Source organism: Scyliorhinus canicula, chromosome 18 (genome assembly GCF_902713615.1).
Source record: "Scyliorhinus canicula chromosome 18, sScyCan1.1, whole genome shotgun sequence".
NCBI classification, from domain to species: domain Eukaryota; kingdom Metazoa; phylum Chordata; class Chondrichthyes; order Carcharhiniformes; family Scyliorhinidae; genus Scyliorhinus; species Scyliorhinus canicula.
Genome location: NC_052163.1, coordinates 15,243,878 through 15,263,828, shown reverse-complemented (window position 1 = coordinate 15,263,828; position 19,951 = coordinate 15,243,878). Strand labels below are relative to the sequence as shown.

The following is a 19,951-nucleotide window of genomic DNA, read 5'->3' as shown; positions in this document are numbered from 1 at the left end:
GAAGTGCTCCCGCAACTAACAACGCCGATTCCTTATTAGCAGTAGCAGTCAGCTGTGCAGCCAGAGGCTGCTCACAGTCAAAGGGAGTTAAAGTGACCTGCGCCATATTACCACGGACAAGGCTGTGCCCTGGGGGTGTTTGGTGGGACAGATAAGTAGCAGCTGTAGTCGGACCTGTTATGGGGGCACATAATCCGGGGGGGGGGGGGGGGGGGGGGGGGGGGGGTCTGTAGGACCCATTGGCGCTGGGTCTCTCACATCTGTACCCCAGGGGCGAACCCCCACCGATGGTTCCCATCCCCCCCCCCCCCCCCCCCCCCCCCCCCCCCCCCGATGAGGCCTGTCGCCCTTAGGGGCTCCCCCAACCACTCCAGCGGCATCTCCAGTGCCAGGAATCTCACCGTTTTCAATAATAACTGGAGTCTCTCTTCTCCTTTGCAGTTATGTGCCATTGCCCGGAGAGGGGAGCTGAACTGATTGTCGGGGACCAGGCACACATCCATCTCTGCGAACAGGGAGGAGTGGCTCAGGTACAGCAGCCCGTTCAGCACTTTACACTGGGGGCCAGCCAGTAGGAGAATGTGACACTTAATTAAAGCTGTCAGTAAACAGTACAGCGTGTCCCTATTTTTTTTTATGTCAAGCCTCATAATAACGTCAGCTAAATTTAGGTTTGGCGCCGGCCGGCTGGGGGAGGTTGATCCAGTTTGACATGAAATCAAATTTAAATATGCTGAGTCTGTAAAGTACAGTTGGGCCTCCTCACACACACACAGACACACCCAAACCCGGTTTGCACATGGATTTTCCACATCTGCAATAATGTCTGGATATTTACAGTGCTAATTAGCAATTCGTGGAGCAAGCTACTAAACCGCCAGAGATATATTTAATATGCAACTGAAGTGCTGTAACTAAAACCCAGCACAGCCCTGGTCCGAACAGTCACTGTTCAGAATCTCTAACTCTACCCCTCCCAGTGACAGAGGGAGGAGTGCACTATCACAGCCCCCGGAAGAGGCTCACTCTTTTTCATGTTCGTTACATCCATAATTATCCCACAATTAGCACACTAGTCTCTTTTTTTTTGGTTTAAGGTTAATCTTAATGGAGCTTGCTGCTCATGGATGTAGAGGAGATGCTGCGGAATGGAGCTTTTTTTAATCCACCCAGTGTCGGCCTCATAAATCCCAGATGTGAAATACATCTCTCCCTGGACTTCCCAAATCTGTATCTCTGCCACAAACTGAGAAGCAGTCTCGTTCCTGATATTTCGACTTTCCTGCAGACTTTAGGACTTTGCTTCAATTCAGATCTACATCTCCACTTCCCCACGGCTATCACCCGGCCGCTGTGATCACCCCCGGCACTAACTTCAGAGCGAGGCTATGGTGCAGAATTATGACAAGTCCTCGTTAAAACGCAACGGATTATCTTGTCTTACCTCAGTAGCACCTTCTCTTGAGTAAGAGGATCGCTGGCCAACTTTCACAGCAGGAGTCGGAACAGATACTTTAACGGCGTTCAAAAGGCACCTCAGCAAATACATGGATAGGATGGGTATAGAGGGATTCGGCACTAGAAAGTGCGAAGGGTTTTGGCCAAGGGTGGTATGATGACCGGGACAGGCTGGGAGGGCCAAAGAGCCTGTTCCTGTGCTGTATTGTCCTTTGTTCTTTGTTCATATAATCGTGGCGGACACCGCAATGCAGTCCACTGCACCACAGCACCCATCGGGCAAGGTGTTAATCTAATGGCCCTTGTGGAAGAAAGATCTTTGTATCGCACCTTTCACCACCTCAGGACATCCTTAAGGCCAATGAAGGTCTTTTTGAAATTTGATCACTGTTGCCGTGTAGGAAAGGAGGGAGCCAATTTGCGCACAGCAAGATCCCGCATAAAGCCATAACCGGAGTGAAATCCTGCAGACCATAGAAGTGAGCGACCAGAAACTCTCGGAGCTGCAGACAGTCCGGTACCTTTCTGGAATCCGATGCTGTATTTTGCTATAATCAAAGGTTTTTCGAAACGCCAGATGAGTATTTATCCCAGTTTACCGTACCCATTCAGATAGTGAAAATCTATGGTTCCCCCTCCTCGCAGCATCCAAATGACAACTCAAATAGCTCAAGGCCTGACTTTGTTTTATGGTCTGATTAAAACTATGAGACAAAAATGAGTCCCACTCTGTTTCAACTGCGGATTCTCATCCCTGTGTAAGGTGCAACATCTACTGTACTGATGCTGACTCTGTAAACAGTAGAAACATAAACCATGGAAAATAGAAGCAGGAGGAGGCCATTCAGCCCATTGAGCCTGCCCCACTATTCATTATGATCATGGCTGATCATCCAATCCAGTAACCTGTTTCCGCTTTTCCCCCCCAGATCCTTTGATGGGCGGCACGGTGGCACAATACTTAGTACTGCTGCCTCACAGCGCCAGAGACCCGTGTTCGATTCCAACCTCGGGCAACTGTCTGTGTAGTTTACACATTTTTTTTTTTAAATTTAGAGTACCCAATTATTTTTTTTCTCAATTAAGGGGCAATTTAGCATGGCCAATCCATCTAACCTGCACATCTTTGGGGTGTGGGGATGAAACCCACACAGACATGGGGAGAATGTGCAAACTCCACAGTGACAGTGACCCAGGGCCGGGATTCGAACCCAAGTCCTCAGCGCCGCAGTCCCAATGCTAACCACTGCGCCACATGCCGCCCGGGAGTTTACACATTCTTCCCGTGTCTGCGTGGGTTTCCTCCCACTGTCCAAAGATGTGCGGGTTAGGTGGATTGGCCGTGCTAAATTGCCCCTAGGTGGGGTCATGGCGATAGGGTGCGGAATTGTGTCTAGGTACGGTGCTCTTTCAGAGGGTCGGTACAAACTCGTTGGGCTGAATGGCCTCCTGCTCCACTGTAGGGATTCTATGATCCATTTAGCCCCAAGAGCTCTATCTAACTCCTTCTTGAAAACATACAATGTTTTGGCGTCAACTACTTCCTGTGGTGACAAATTCCGCAGGCTCCCCTCTCTAGATAAAGGAGGGGCTGGTTTAGCACACTGGGCTAAATCGCTGGCTTTGAAAGCAGACCGAGGCAGGCCAGCAGCACGGTTCAATTCCCGTAACAGCCTCCCCGGACAGGCGCCGGAATGTGGCGACTAGGAGCTTTTCACAGTAACTTCATTGAAGCCTACTCGTGACAATAAGCGATTTTCATTTAATTTCTCCTCATCTCAGTCTTAAATAGTTCACCCCATAACCTTAGACAGTGACCCCTGGTTCTGGACTCTCCCGCCATCAGGAATATCCTTCCTGCATCTACCCAGTCTAGTCCTCTGAGAAATTTATAGGTTTCTGTGAGATTCCCCCCTCATTCTTCTGAACTCCAGTGAACATAATCTCAACTGACTCAATATCTCCTCCTCTTCAGTCCCCCCATCCCAGCAGTCAATCTGGTAAACCTTTGATGCACTCCCTCTGGAGGAAGAACAACCTTCTTCAAATAAGGGGACCAAAACTGCACACAATATTCCAGGGTGTGGCCTCACCCAGGCACGCAAGGCCCTGTATAATTGCAGCAAGATATCCCTGCTCCTGTACTCGAATCCTCTCACTATGAAGGCCAACATACCAGTTGCCTTTTTTACTGCCTGCTGCACCTGCAATGCTTACCATCCGCGACTGGTCTCAATATATGTGTTTAGTTTGTCAGCCATTTCTTTGTTCCCCATTATATATTCACCTGTTTCTGACTGTCGGGGACTCATTGTCTCCACTAATCCTTTTTCTTCACATACCAATAGAAGCTTTTACAGTCAGTTTTTATGTTCCCTGCAAGCTTACTTCGTACTCTATTTTCCCCTTCTTAATCAACCCCTGGGTCCTCCTTTGCTGAAATCTAAACTGCTCCCAATCCTCAGATCTGCTGTTTTTTCTGGCCAATTTGTGTGTCTTCCTTGGATCTAATACTATCTCTAATTTCCCCATAAGCCATGGTTTGGCCACCTTTTCCATTTTATTTTTGCGCCAAACAGGAATGAACAATTTTTGCGGCTCACCCAAGCGCTCTTTGAATGTTTGCCATTGTGTGTCCACCATCATCCCTTTAAGTAGCATTCACCAATCCGTCATACCCAACTTGGGCCTCCTACCATTGTAGTTTCCTCAATTTAGATTTAGGACCCTAGTCTCAGAATCAACTTAGTCACTCTCCATCTTGATGAAGAATTCTGTCATAGGGGCCTCGCCCAAATAGTTTACCAATGATACACAAAACCCAGATTAAGATGGCCTGTTCTCTAGGAGGTTCCTCAATGCATTGATCCAGAAAACCATTCCGTATACACTCCAGGAATTCCTCCTCTACGGTATTGCTATTAATTTGATTTGCCCAATCTATATACAGATTAAAGTTTCCCATAATTACAGATGTTCCTTTATCGCACGCATCTCTAATTTCCTGTTTACTTCCATTCCCAACATTACCTGAGGAAGGAGCAGTGCTCCGAAAGCCAGTGATTTGAAACACATCTGTTGGACTTTAACCTGGTGTTGTCAGACTTCTTATTGATCCCAACATAACCACTTCAGTTTGGGGGTCATTATACAACCCCCACTAACGTTTTTTGCCCCTTGACGTTTCTCAGCTCTACCCAGATTCCACATTGTCGGAGCTAATATCCTTCCTCACTATTGTGTTATTTTCCTCTTTAACCAGCACTGCAACCCCACCACGTTTTCCTTTTTGTCTGTCCTTCCTAAATACTGAATACTCCTGGATGTTTAATTCCTATTACTGGTCACCCTGCAGCCATGTCTCTGTAATTCTGATTGTATCATATCCGTTTACATCTATTTGCGCGATTAATTAATCCACTTTATTGTAAATGCTCTGCGCATTAAGGTACAAAGGGTGGAATTCTCCGCTCCCGGGAAAAATTGGGAGGGCCGTCGTCAACTCGGCCGAGTTTCACGATGGCCTCGGAGGCCACTCCTCGCCCCCTATTCTCCCCACCCGGCGGGGCTAGGAGCGGCGCTCCGTAACTCTCGCCCGCCGGGCACTGCGCCTATGTGACGCGACGGCGGCGCCTATGTGACGTCAGCCGCGCATGCGCAGGTTGGCCGTCTCCAACCCGCGCATGCGCGGCTGACGTCACGACGGCTGACAGCTCGAACCCGCGCATGCACAGTGGCCGTCTTTCCCCTCAGCTGCCCCGCAAGACGTGGCGGTTTGATCTTGCGGGGCGGCGGAGGGGAAATAGTGCGTCCGATTGAGACGCCGGCCCGACGATCGGTGGGCACCGATCGCGGGCCTGTCCCCTCCCGAGCACAGTCGTGGTGCTCATTCCCCACCAGGCCCCCTACAAGCCCCAAAACGGGCATCTCACGGCGATTTCACGACGGCAGCGACCAGGTGTGGTCGCCGCCGTCGCGAACGGCAGGCCACTCGGCCCATCCGGGTCAGAGAATCGCCGGTCGCTGTTCCGAGCGGGGGTGGGTGGGGAAAAGCGCGGGGGGCTCCGGGGGGCGTGAATTTTGTCGGGGGGCCCTCCCGCAATTCTCCCACGTGGGGAGCAGAGAATCGCGCCCAAAGCCTTCAGGCTTCTCTTTTTAACATTCCTTCTCCCGCTGCCACTATTTTTCACTGTGGCCCTGTTTGATTCTGGTCCTTGTTATCTCTGCCTATCACTTTTCTTATTCCCCTTTCTGTCTTTTGTTCTTGTTCATTTTTCCCCCTCCTCTGACTCTTTGTAAAGGTTCCCATCCCCTTGCGATTTTAGTTTAAACCCTTACAAAACCACACGAGCAAATACTTCCCCTCGGACTCGGTCCCGGCCCTGCCCAGGTGTAACCCGTCCAGTTTGTTCTTGTACCACCTCCCCTAGAACTGGTCCCACTGTCCCATTCATCCGATATATCCTGTTATTTCTTCTCTGACGAGCAGGTGGCACTGGAAGTAATCCTGAGATCACAACCTTTGAACTTTCAACTTTCTTCCTGACTCCCTTTATTCTGCTTTTAGGATCTCATCCCTTTTTTAACCTATGTTGTTTGTACCAATGTGTACCACAGCCTCTGGCTGGTCACCCTCCCCTCCAGAATGTCCTGTAACTGCTCCGAGACATCCTTGACCCGAGCACCAGGGAGGCAACATACTATCCAAGAGCCTCATTTGCAGCTACAGAAATGCTTATCCTATCGCCTTGCAATTGAATCCCCTAAACTAATGCATTCCCACACTTTGCTCCTCCCCTGTGCAGCATTCTGAAAGTATGTGGCTGTTGCTGTTTTTCCCTGAGAGGCCATTCACCCCAAGCGTTATGTCTGTGTTGCAGGGGAATGGCCACAGGAAATTCCTGCACTGACTGCCTAATTGTCTTGCTTTGCCTGGTGGTCACCCATTCCCTTCCTGTCTGTGGAGTCTTAGCCTGTGGTGTGATCACCTCTCTATACTGCTATCCATGATGTTCTCCGTCTTACGCCTACTCCACAGTGAACCCAGCCACTGCTCCAGATCCAAAATCTACCTCCGGGAGCTGCAGCTGGAGGCACTGCACGCATGCTGGCCCTGGACATTTGAAATGGTCCAGGCTTCCCACATAGAACAGGAGGAGCACACCACGGCTTTGCTTTCTGTTGCTATGACTTGCCCCTTTAAATTAAACCGTTTGGAAGGTTCTTAAAATCAGATAATATCAATTACTCTAGGGCCCTGCTTCCCTGGTGCTCGTTACTACAGATTATAGTCCTTGCAAACTGTAGACCACAAAATATAGACCATACAAACTATAAGCTATAAAAGTAGTACATACTTACCCAACGGTTCTCACTCGATCTACAGCTTCCACTTGCCCCGTGTCACTTATGAATTCTGACCCCACCACAGGAGCTCCAAACGAGCACTCTGGCCCCACTCCCACTCTTCTCAGGGTCTTTTATCCTCCCGGCTCCACCCTCCTTGCTGCATGTGGCATTTACCCAAATAATCCCAAACCTGATCATTCGACGAGTAAAGTTAACTTGGAATGTAAAAGTAAAATTTATATCCGGTAGCACAGTGGATAGCACTGAGGCTTCGTAGCTTCAGGGTCACAGGTTCGATTCCTGCCCTGGGTCACTGTCTGTGCGCAGTCTGCACGTTCTCCCCGTGTCTGCGTGGGTTTCCTCCGGGTGCTCCGGTTTCCTCCCACAGTCCCGAAAGACATGCTGTTCGGTGAATTCTGAATTCTCCCTCAGTGTACCCGAACAGGCGCCGGAGTGTGGCGACTCGAGGATTTTCACAGTAACTTCATTGCAGTGTTAATGTAAGTCTACTTGTGACAATAAAGATTATTATTATGTTATTATAATATGGAGAAAATTGTTGGTAAGTAGCTGCCACATTGGCCCTGCTTGGTCAAGCAATCCTATTACTGTGTAGCTGCAGCCCTCTAGTGGTGCATTGTTAGATTTCAGTTTATGATTGCATGCCCTAACCACAGAATTTGGGAAAATCAAACTTTAAAGTGAGAAGTTAAATCAGCCTTATTTGTGTGCATCTTGGCTTTATCCTTCTCTTTCTCTCCTCTTTGTCTCTCTCTTTCTCTCCTGTTTGTCTATCTTTTGGGCCCTGATTGTCTCACACTGGTTTTTCTGCTTGTCTGCATCCACAGTTAATCCTCCATATTTACAGGATTGAATCACCCAGGTCAGAAGGTGGTCATGCAGCCCACTGTATTTGTCCCTGCTCTTTAAAAATGCTATTAAAGCATAAATGCTGATCACTAGAAGTATCGCCTTTAGCACATGGGCAGCACGGTAGCACAGTGGTTAGCACTGTTGCTTCACAGCACCAGGGTACCAGGTTCAATTCCCTGCTTGGGTTGCTGCCTGTGCGGAGTCTGCACGTTCTCCCCGTGTCTGCGCGGGTTTCCTCCGGGTGCTCCGGTTTCCTCCCACAAGTCCCGAAAGAGATGCTTGTTAGCTGAATTGGGCATTCTGAATTTTCCCTCTGTGTACCCGAACAGGCGCCGGAGTGGGGTGACTAGGGGCTTTTCACAGTAACATCATTGACAATAAAGCTAAAAGAAAGCTGAAGTCACATCTTCTGACAGGATACTACTCCCCATCATGTTGTGTGGTACTATCTTCGTGTTAAATGGGATGGGCTCAGAACAGGTCAAACACAAAAATGAGGCGGTGTGAGCCAGGGCAGCAGCAGAATTACAATCTGTAGCCTCATGGCCTATTCTACCATTACCGCCAAACCTCAATGAGGAATGCAGGAGGGCATGTTAATGTAAGCCTACTTGTATGACAATAAAGAAAATTATTCTTATTATTTTTCAGATCGCTGGAATTCATTCACGAGTTGTGAGGAACCTTCCGGATGGAACATTTGATTTAAATGAAGTGGAATCCAAAATACGTAATTCATCAGGCACTCACTGCCCCCAGACCTCCGTCATCTGCCTTGAGAACACTCAAAATTTCACAGGAGGGCGCATTCCACCACTCTCCTTTCTCCAGGAGGTGAGGCAATCTTGAAACTGTCCAGACTGCTTTTAGAACACAGAACATGCAGTGCAGAAGGAGGCCATTCGGCCCATCGAGTCTGCATCGACCCACTTAAGCCCTCACTTCCACCCTATCCCCGTAACCCAATAACCACTCCTATCCTTTTTGGTCACTGAGGGCAATTTATCATGGCCAATCCACCTAACTTGCACATCTTTGGACTGTGGGAGGAAACCCACCCAGATACGGGGAGAACGTGCAAACTCTGCACAGACAGTGACCCAGCGGGGAATCGAACCTGGGACCCTGGCGCTGTGAAGCCACAGTGCTATCCACTTGTCCTACCGTGCTGCCCAAGTAATCAAACTTTAAGAGTCAAGCTTTAACCAGTAAAGACACAGGCAACGCTTTCGTTCAGTAACAACCAGAACCATCAGGAAAGGAGGTAGCACGGAATAGGCCTTTTTTAGTTTGTGTGTGGCCCAGACGGCAGGCGATTCAGATTCACCATATCTGACTGAAGATCGAGCAGTATGCTTACTGCAGCCACCAGGGGGGGCACAAGCTCAGCACTGATCAATCAGCAACAACTTGTATTCGTATAGTGCCGTTTACATAGTGAAACATTAGACAAAATCTGACAGCAAGCACATTTGTTTTTTATTCGTTCGTGAGATGTGAGATTAATTGCCCATCCCCAATCTCCCTTGAGAAGGTGGTGGTGAGCTGCCCTCTTAACTGCTGCAGTCCATGTGGTGCAGGTACTCCCACAGTGCCTTCAGCCATACCTTGATATCACGAGGAGTGAATCAAATTGGCTGAAGGTGATGATGGGAGGCTGAGATGGATCAGCCTTGTCTTTTGCCCTGATGTACTGAGCTCCCCCATAATTGAAGATGGGGATATTTGCGGATCCTCCACCTCCAGTTAACTGTTTAACTGTCCACCACCGTGCCCTCCTGCATTCCTCATTGAGGTTTGACGGTAATGGTAGAGTGGGGGACATGCTTGGGCCATGAGGCTACAGATTGTAATTCTGCTGCTGCCCTGGCCCACAGTGCCTCATTTTTGGGTTTGACTTGTTCTGAGCCCATCCCATTTAACACGAAGATAGTGCCACACAACATGATGGAGAGTACCCTGTCAGAAGATGTGACTTCAGCTTTCTTCTAGCTTTATTGTCAGGTGTACCGAGGTACAGTGAAAAGTATTGTTCTACGTATAGTCCAATCTGATTGTTCTATACGTGGGGAAAATATAGGGCATACAATAGATTAATCTCCTGGGACGTGTGCATCATTGGTAAGGCCAGCAATATGCTGCCCATCCCTAATTGCCCTTGTGAGAGTTGTGGTGGGTGAACATTGAGAACTCTGCAATCCATCTGCAGGCACACCCACAGCGCTGTTAGGAAGGAAGCTCCAGGATTTTGACCCAGTAAAAGGCACTGCCTGGTGGTCACTCCTCCCAATACTGCCATGGGCAGATGCATCCGCGACGAGCAGGTTGGTGAGTTTCTCCCTCTTGTTGGTTCCCTTGCCAGATGCCCAGTCTGGCACAGAGATCCTTCAGGGCTCAGGCAGCTGCTCAGCACTGGTGTAACTGCACCACCCTTGGTGATGGGCATTGACGTTACGGATATGTGGGCAGCAGCTCATCCGAGGGCAAATTGTGTCCTTTACCCTCAGACTGGGTTAGTTTCAGGATGTGGGATGGAATCAGCGGTGAGGGAGTGGGGTTTGCAGCAAGGAGCAAATGGATCCTTGTCTACTCCGTAATTAGTTGGAGAAAATGTCTGCACATCCAGAGCTGCATATCAGCAGGATAGCCTGGCAATTTCCAGGCAGCGAAAGGGTTGAGAGTGTTAATTGTGAGGTCCAGCTCGTGGTTGTTAGCAACATATGAAAACCGATGCTGTGTTTTTGGGTGACAAATTTTACTGAGCGTTTATTGCTGGGAATTTTTTTTTAAATCGCATATGAGACGTGGGCATCACAGGCTGTGCCAGTATTTATTGCACATCCCTAATTGCCCTTGAGGGGGCAGGTAAGAGTCATTGCTGTGGGTCTGGAGTCCCATGTTGCCCAGAGCGGGTAAGGACGGCAGATTTCCTTCCCTCAAGGACATTAGTGAACCAGATGGGTTTTTACAACAATCAACAGTCTAATAATGGTCGTCATTAGACTTTAATTCCAGATTTTTATTGAATTCAATTTTCACCATCTGCAGTGGAGGGATTTGAACCTGGATTCCCAGAACATTACTCTGGGTCCTTGGTTTACGTGTCCAGCGACAATACCACTACGCCACCGCCTCCATGGATTGTATCCAGTATTATGCAGGAAATTTACCGGTTATTCCTGGAGTCTCCAGGCCAATCTCGGAAGGTTAGCAACACTCTGAATGTGAGTCGGTTCAGAGAGTTGAGACTCCAGTAACATTATACACAAATGTTCAGTTTCATTCTGTGGGACAATCGTCAGCTCCCACTGTGTGAGATGCTGGAAGTAGCAGCATTCACTGCCTGTGTAGACTGGTCGTTCTCCTCTGAGTCACTGTTCCTCTGCTCATGTTACAGGTACGGGATCTTAGTGACAGGTATGGGCTGCCTATCCACATAGATGGCGCTCGTCTGATGAACGCAGCTGTAGCTTTGGATGTTAAGGCCTCAGAGATTCTGCGACTCTGTGACTCTGTGTCCGTGTGTCTGAACAAGGTATGCACCATATAACCGGGAGAAGGGAGTCCCTGCAGGAAGAGAGGTGGGGCGCTCTGGGTAGAGGACAAGTGCGTCAGGTGTCCTTGGGTGGTCAAGAACCATGGAAAGGTTATGAAGCAGAAAGAGGCACTTTTGCCCATCATGTCTGTGCCGGCCAAAAAGGAGAAAAAATGAACAAGTCGCTCATTTTAATCCATTTTCCAGCACCTGGTCCATAGTTTTGCAGGTTCCAGCACTTCAGAGGCAGAGCCAGGTACCTCTTAAATGAATTGAGCATTCCAACCTCAACCACCAATATAGGCAGTGAATTCCAGACACCTCCCACTCTCTGGGTGAAAACCTTTTTCCTCCTGTCCTCTCAAATCCTTCTACCAATCACCTTAAATCTATGTTCCTGGTAACTGACCACGCAGCTCGGAGGAAACAAGTTTTTCCTGTCAACCTGAACTAAGCCCTCATAGTTTTGGACACCTCAACTAGGTCACCCCGTCACCTTCTCTGTTCCAACAAAACAAACAACCCTACTGTTTTCAAAGAACAAAGAAAAGTACAGAACAGGAACAGGCCCTTCGGCCCTCCAAGCCTGTGCCGTCCATGCTGCCCTTCTAAACTAAAATCTTCTACACTTCCTGGGTCCGTATCCCTTTATTCCCATCCTATTCATGTATTTGTCAAGATGCTCCTTAAATGTCACTATTGTCCCTGCTTCCACCACCTCCTCCGGCAGCGAGTTCCAGGCACCCACTACCCTCTGTGTAATCTGCTTTCACCTCCTCCGGCAGGGAGTTCCAGGCACCCACTAGCCTCTGTGTAATCTGCTTCCACCACCTCCTCCAGCAGCGAGTTTCAGGCACCCACTACCCTCTGTGTAATCTGCTTCCACCTCCTCCGGCAGCGAGTTCCAGGCACCCACTACCCTCTGTGTAATCTGCATCCACCACCTCCTCCGGCAGCGAGTTCCAGGCTCCCACTACCCTCTGTGTAATCTGCTTCCACCTCCTCCGGCAGCGAGTTCCAGGCCCCACTACCCTCTGTGTAATCTGCTTCCACCACCTCCTCCTCCGGCAGCGAGTTCCAGGCACCCACTACCCTCTGTGTAATCTGCTTCCACCTCCTCCTCCAGCAGCGAGTTCCAGGCCCCACTACCCTCTGTGTAATCTGCTTCCACCTCCTCCTCCGGCAGCAAGTTCCAGGCACCCACTACCCTCTGTGTAATCTGCTTCCACCTCCTCCTCCGGCAGCAAGTTCCAGGCACACACTACCCTCTGTGTAATCTGCTTCCACCTCCTCCTCCGGCAGCGAGTTCCAGGCTCCCACTACCCTCTGTGTAATCTGCTTCCACCACCTCCTCCTCCGGCAGCGAGTTCCAGGCTCCCACTACCCTCTGTGTAATCTGCTTCCACCACCTCCTCCGGCAGCGAGTTCCAGGCACCCACTACCCTCTGTGTAATCTGCTTCCACCACCTCCTCCGGCAGCGAGTTCCAGGCACACACTACCCTCTGTGTAATCTGCTTCCACCACCTCCTCCGGCAGCGAGTTCCAGGCCCCACTACCCTCTGTGTAATCTGCTTCCACCACCTCCTCCGGCAGCGAGTTCCAGGCACCCACTACCCTCTGTGTAATCTGCTTCCACCACCTCCTCCGGCAGCGAGTTCCAGGCTCCCACTACCCTCTGTGTAATCTGCTTCCACCTCCTCCAGCAGGGAGTTCCAGGCACCCACTACCCTCTGTGTAATCTGCTTCCACCTCCTCCGGCAGGGAGTTCCAGGCTCCCACTACCCTCTGTGTAATCTGCTTCCACCTCCTCCGGCAGGGAGTTCCAGGCTCCCACTACCCTCGGTGTAAAAAACTTGCCTCGTACATCTACTCTATACCTTGCCCCTTGCCCCCTAGTAATTGACCCCTCTACCCTGGGGAAGAAGCCTCTCACTCTCCACTCTGTCTATGCCCCTCATAATTTTGTAGACCTCTATTAGGTCGCCCTTCCACCTCCGTGGTTCCAATGAGAACAAACCGCGTTCATTCAACCGCTCCTCATAGCTAATGCCCTCCATACCAGGCAACATCCTGGTAAATCTCTTCTGCACCCTCTCTAAAGCCTCCACATCCTTCTGGTAGTGTGGCAACCAGAATTGAACACTATACTCCAAGTGTGGCCTAACTAAGGTTCTTTGCAGCTGCAACATGACTTGCCAATTCTTATACTCAATGAAGGCAAGCATGCCGTAAGCCTTCTTGACTACCTTCTCCACCCGTGTTGCTCCTTTCATTGACCTGTGGGCCTGTACACCTAGATCTCTCCCCGACTTTCAATATACTTGAGGGTTCTACCATTCACTGTACATTCCCTACCTGCATTAGACCTCCCAAAATGTAATACCTCACATTTGCCCGGATTAAACTCCATCTGCCATCTCTCCGCCCAAGTCTCCAAATCCTGCTGTATCCTCTGACAGTCCACATCGCTATGCACAATTCCACCAACCTTTGTGTCATCACCAAACTTACTAATCAAACAGTTACATTTTCCTCCAAATCATTTATATATGCTACGAACAGCAAAGGTCCCAGCACTCAACCCTGCAGAATTCCACTCGTCACAGCCCTCCGATCAGAAAAGCACCCTTCCATTGCTACTCTGTGCCTTCTATGATCTAGCCAGTACAGTATCCACCTTCCCAGCTCACCCCTGATCCCGTGTTACTTCACCTTTTGTACCAGTCTGCTATGAGGGACCTTGTCAAAGGCCTTACTGACGTCCATATAGACAACATCCACTGCCCTACCTGCATCAATCATCTTTGTGACCTCCTCGAAAAACTCTATCAAGTTAGAGAGACACGACTTCCCCTTCACAAAACCATGCTGCCTCTTGCTAATACGTCAATTTGCATCCAAATGGGAGTAGATCCTGTCTCGAAGAATTCTCTCCAGTAATTTCCCTAACACTGACTTAAGGCTCACTGGCCTGTAGTTCCCTGGATTATCCTTGCTACCCTTCTTAAACAAAGGGACAACATTGGCTATTTTCCAGTCCTCCGGGACATCACCTGAAGACAGTGAGGATCCAAAGATTTTTGTCAAGGCCTCAACAATTTCCTCTCTAGCCTCCTTCAGTATTCTGGGGTAGTTCCCATCAGGCCTGGCGACTTATCTACCTTAATATTTTTCAAGAAGCCCAACACCTCGTCTTCTTGGATCTCAGTGTGACCCAGGCGATCTACACACCATTCTCCAGACTCAACATCCACCAATTCCTTCTCTTTGGTGAATACTGATGCAAAGTATTCATTTGAATGTTTACAAATTTCTTAAATGGGGATATACGCTTTAAGTAGTCTTTGTCCCAGGTGGCGTTTAACACTTCCTTTTCAGCTCTGACGTACTGTCTTATTGTCATTGAGACACGTCGTACTGTGGGGTTGGAGTGTGACCTTTCACACCAGACACCTCGGCCCCAGTATAACTCTGACAAACAGGAGACCTCAGCGCCATGAGGCAGCAGTGCTAACCACTGCATCAACATGTTGCAAACGGGAGAAAATGTTCCAGTAAATAGGTTCCCAGTTCCTTGTCTGGTGATCCAGAAACAGGAACTGAGTGCTGGCTAAACCGCCCGTCCCCCCGTCCCCCCCCCCACTTCAGCATTGCCACAATAGGTAATCCTCCTGCAGACGTGAGCTGAAGATAGAGGCATATGGCCAATCATCGCAACCGTAGCTGTGATTAGGAGACTTCCGTGGTTTGTACTTCACCTGTGTCTCCCTCATGCTGCCGCCTGCCTGCCAACGGCAGCGTTATGCCTTTGTGGGGCAACATGTTGGCACAGTGGTTAGCACTGCTGCCTCACAGCGCCGAGGTCCCAGGTTTGATCCCGGCTCTGGGTCACTGTCCGTGGGGAGTTTACACATTCTCCCCGTGTTTGCGTGGGTTTCACCCCCACCACCCAAAGATGTGCAGGGTAGGTTAATTGGCCACATTAAATTGCCCCTTAATTTGAAAAAAAGAATTGGGTACTCTAAATTTATTTTTTTTAAAGTAATGCCTCTGGAGGTGGGATTCGCTCCCACTGACACTAGCGGGGAGAGTGCAGACGGTTAAAATGACGATCCTCCCAAGATTCTTGTTCGTTTTTCAGTGTCTCCCCATTTTCATTCCACGGTCTTTTTTCAAGAAGGTTAATAAAATGATTATGGGATTTGTGTGGGCGGCAAAGTCCCCGCGGGTGAGGAAGTTATGCTCGAGAGGAACCGAGGGGAAGGGGGGCTGGCGCTGCCATACTGGGCGGCCAACATAGCTATGATAAGGAAGTGGATGGTGGGTGCGGGGTCGGTTTGGGGGCGGATGGAGGTCACTTCGTGCAGGGGCACCAGGTTGGCAGCCCTGGTTACGGCGCCCCTGCCGCTCCCACCGGTACGGTACTCCACCAGCCCCATAGTGGTGGCGACTTTGCAGATCTGGGGCCAATGGAGAAGGCACGTGGGGGGAATGGGAGCAACGGTTTGGTCCCCAATTTGCGACAATCACCGGTTTGCCCCTGGGAATATGGACGGTGGGTTCTGAGCATGGCGGAGGGCTGGGATTGAGAGGATGAGGGATCTGTTCTTGGAAGGGAGCTTCCCGAGCTTGAGGGCGTTAGAGGAGAAATTTGGGCTGGCGAGAGGGAATGATTTCAAGTACTTGCAGGTGCGGGACTTTCTACGCAGATTCCATTCTTCCCACGCCTGCCACTTAGGGTGATCCAGGACAGGGTAGTGTCCAGTGGATGGGTGGGGGAGGGGAGGGTCTCGGATATATATAAAGAACTTATGGGAGTGGAGGAGTCACAGACCGAGGAGCTGAAGCTAAAGTGGGAAGAGGAGCTTGGAGATGAGATCGAAGAGGGCTTATGGGTGGAGGCGTTGAGCAGAGTTAATGCGATCGCAACATGCGCCAGGCTCAGCTTGATTCAAGTTAAGGTCGTCCACCGGGCCCACATGACATTGGCCCGGATGAGTAAGTTCTTTGGATTGGAGGACAGGTGCGCCAGATGTTCGGGAGGACCTGCGAACCATGTCCACATGTTTTGGGCATGTTCAAAACTCAGGGGGTTCGTGGATGTTCTGTCCCGGGTACTGAAAACAGGGGTGGTGATGCGTCCAGAGGTGGCTATTTTTGGGGGTTTCGGAGGACACTGGAGTCCAGGAGGAGAGAGAGGCCGGCGTTCTGGCCCTTGCTTCCCGGGTAGTCAGGCGACGAATACTACTGGCATGGAGGGACTCAAAGCCCCCGAAGTCGGAGGCCTGGCTATCAGATATGGCGAGCTTTCTCGGTCTGGAGAAGATTAAGTTCGCTTTGAGAGGGTTACTGTATGGGTTCGCCCGGAGGTGACAACCATTTAACGACTTCTTCGTGGAAAATTAATCGTCAGCGGGGGAGGTGGGGAGGGGGGCGGGGGGGGTTAGGAGGGTCGTTAGGCTCGTCCTTGCGGGAGAGGAGCTGATTTTCTTGCACTATAATGATTTTTTTTGCACACTGTTTTATATTAGTGTTGTTTATTGTGCCAAAATGTCTTAATAAAACTGTTTATCAAAAAAAAGTAATGCCTTCGTGAGGCAGTGTTCACGTGGAATGTGGTCCGAACTTCCATTGAGGACAGTCTTTCTGTTTAAGTTGACTGTGTTTGTGAATTGTGCAGGGTTTAGGATCTCCAATCGGGTCTCTCATTGGCGGCCGAAAAGAATTCATCAATCAGGCCATCCGTGTGCGGAGAGTACTTGGAGGGCTGATGAGACAGGCCGGGGTATTGGCTGCTGCCGGACTCATCTCCTTGTCAGATATGGTTGAAAGGCTCCGGGATGATCACAGAAATACCAGGAAATTTGCTCAAGGTACCAACCTGATGTAAATATTTCATAGTTCACCTCCTTACTCAAAATAACCTGTTGCAGTTCTGTCGCTTTTTTCAATTTATTCGACATTTCTATTTCCTTATTCGAAAGCGAGTAAATCCAGACTAGTGATGGGGCCCGACATGATGAGTTACTGATGGATGATTTTCTCCCTCAGCCCTGCCATTAGCCATGTGCTGGAGCATTCAGGCGCGGCCTGCAGTTGCCGCTGCTTGATCCATGGGCTGGTTCACATGTTGAAAGGACCGCCAGCTGCTCTGTGTAACACAGGCTCAAAGCTGGCACAGCTGAGTTGTCGGATTGAAGCCTAAAATGAAGGCCAAGGCACCAAATCGTGACCTGAGACTCCAAATTACTAATCAAAAGGTATCCATAGAATCCCTACAGTACAGAAGGAGGCCATTCGGCCCATCAGGTCTGCACCAACCCTCTGAAAGTACTCTCTACCTAGGTCCACTCCTCTGCCCATCCCGCCCTATCCCTGTAAAGCAACCTGCACATCCCTGGACACTAAGAAGCAATTTAGCATAGCCAATCCATCTCACCTGGCACACCTTTGGACTGTGGGAGGAAACCGAAGCACCCGGAGGAAACCCACGCAGACACAGGGAGAACATGCAGACTCCACACTGACAGTGACCCAAGGCCGGAATTGAACCGGGTCCCTGGTGCTGTGAGGCAGCCGTGCTAACCACTAAGCAAGCATGCCGCCCCCTATATAAAAGGATATGAAGCCAAACCAGGTGGAATTAAATTACGGAGCAGTCATCGTCTCATTGTAAAGTGGAACATGCTCAAAAGGCTGATTGACCAACCCCTGTCCCTATGACCCATCATTATTGCCCTATCACGCTCCAGAGTCTGATTTGGCAAATCTTGTTCACAGGTGTCCAGGCATTTTCCTCCTCCATTTGTGACATCGATATCAATGCTGTGGAAACAAATATTATAATGTTCCCAATTAATGACCCAAGAATCTCACCCAAGGAATTCTGTGACAAGATGGCAGAAGTGACTGAGGAGGAAGTGACTGCAATGGGATGTGGTGTGCAAGTGTTACTACATCATGTGTATGATTGCAAAGTCCGCGCTGTTTGGCACCTGGACGTATCAGAGGAGGATACTGACCTGGCCTTACGGAAACTACAGTATGTGATAGAGAAAGTCAATCAAAAATAGCAGTGGATAAACCAAACTTTGCAATCCTTCAAATGCAATAATCATGGATTGAAAGGAATAAAAATTTGTCAGGTGAAGAATGGGTGTGATCATTTGGATCTAATTGTCAGGGCTGATGGCATTGTTCTCAGCGCTTTGTTCTTGGAAATCATATTTTGCGGATGTTGTACTTTCCTGGTGATTTAAAAATTCTCGTCCTGTTTTCTGCCTGCATTGCTTCATGGCCTTGATCCTCCCAACCTTGTCATCTCCAGTCTTGCAACCCTGGTGTCCGATTTGCTGAATCGTCACTGAGCAAGTGTAGAGTTCAGCAATAGGCAATCGGCTGTTCATATATCAGTTCGCAAAACCAGGCCCCAATATTTTGCTGATGACTGACAACTAGATCAATGACTGATCAGGGAAATGTGTCGCATTTGCCGGAAGAAAGCAAACCCACGACGGGCTATAAGTATGATTTAAAATGTGCACAATGACAATTATGTTGCAGAATGTACAATGTGACTCAATAGAGTGAGAGTCAGCTTCCAATTTATACTGGTGGCTGAATTCAACTGAACAAGCTGTGCGTCTCAAACCTTTTAGATACCTAGTTATTATGGGCACCATTGTACGGCCAGGTTGCGCTTAAGTGAGAGCGTGACGAGGCTGTTAAATCACGGGAGAGGCCTAGCATTGCTGCCTACGGCGCTGAGGACCCGGGTTCGAATCCCGGCCCTGGGTCACTGTCCGTGTGGAGTTTGCACGTTCTCCCCGTGTCTGCGTGGGTTTCACCCCCACAACCCAAAGACGTGCAGGTTAGGTGGATTGGCTATGCTAAATTGCCCCTTAATTGGAAAAAATAATTGGCTACTCTAAATTTTTTTTTTTTTAAATCACGTGAGAGGCCAAAACTAAGGAACGCGCGGGTGCCAATCTGTTTGCAATCTAACCAGCCCATTTCTGTTGGCAGAATCAAGATTCCACCTGAGCGGGGGCGAGAAACCAGTAATCACCACTTAATCCCAATCTCCGTACAATTAACGGGAGCGACCCCCTGTCTAACGGCACCCCGTGATCTAACGGCCTCCTCAGCAAGTGGTCACGCGGGTGCCGATTAGTGCGCCTTAAAAACGTGAAACTGGCGCTGGATGCGGAGAAGGCCTTCGATAGAGTGGAGTGGGGGTACCTATGGGAGGTGTTGGGGAGGTTTGGATTTGGTGACGTGTTCATTAGATGGGTAAGGCTGCTATATGAGGCCCCGATGGCGTGCGTGGCCACGAATAGGAGGAGGTCGGAGTACTTCCGGCTTTACCGAGGGACCAGGCAGGGTTGCCCCCTGTCTTCCTTGTTGTTTGTACTGGCAATCGAGCCGCTGGCGATGGCGTTGAGGGATTCAGAGAGGTGGCGAGGTTTGGTACAAGGTGGGGAGGAACATAGGGTGTCGTTGTATGCCGATGACCTGTTACTGTATGTGGCGGACCCGGTGGGAGGGATGTCGGGGGTGATGGAGCTGCTAGCTGAGTTTGGGACCTTTTCAGGTTATAAATTAAATTTAGGCAAGAGTGAGGTGTTTGTGGTGCACCCTGGAGACCAGGAGGAAGGAATTGGTAGGCTCCCGCTTAGGCGGGCAGGGTTTAGGTACCTGGGGGTGCAGGTGGCCAGGGACTGGGGGACTCTTCA

At 49.7% G+C, this 19,951-nt stretch overlaps 1 protein-coding gene across 1 annotated transcript in view; it reads left to right on the top strand.

The window, feature by feature from the left end:
- tha1 (threonine aldolase 1) overlaps positions 1-18,472 on the top strand; it is an 86,105-nt gene extending 67,633 nt beyond the window's left edge. Inside the window, exons 3-7 of the mRNA XM_038778257.1 lie at positions 442-530; positions 8,332-8,514; positions 11,078-11,215; positions 16,897-17,089; positions 17,997-18,472. Coding sequence (XP_038634185.1) covers positions 442-530; positions 8,332-8,514; positions 11,078-11,215; positions 16,897-17,089; positions 17,997-18,289 — 896 coding nt within the window. The 3' untranslated portion in view covers positions 18,290-18,472. The remainder of the gene's footprint in view (positions 1-441; positions 531-8,331; positions 8,515-11,077; positions 11,216-16,896; positions 17,090-17,996) is intronic.
- Positions 18,473-19,951: the final 1,479 nt, after the last annotated feature.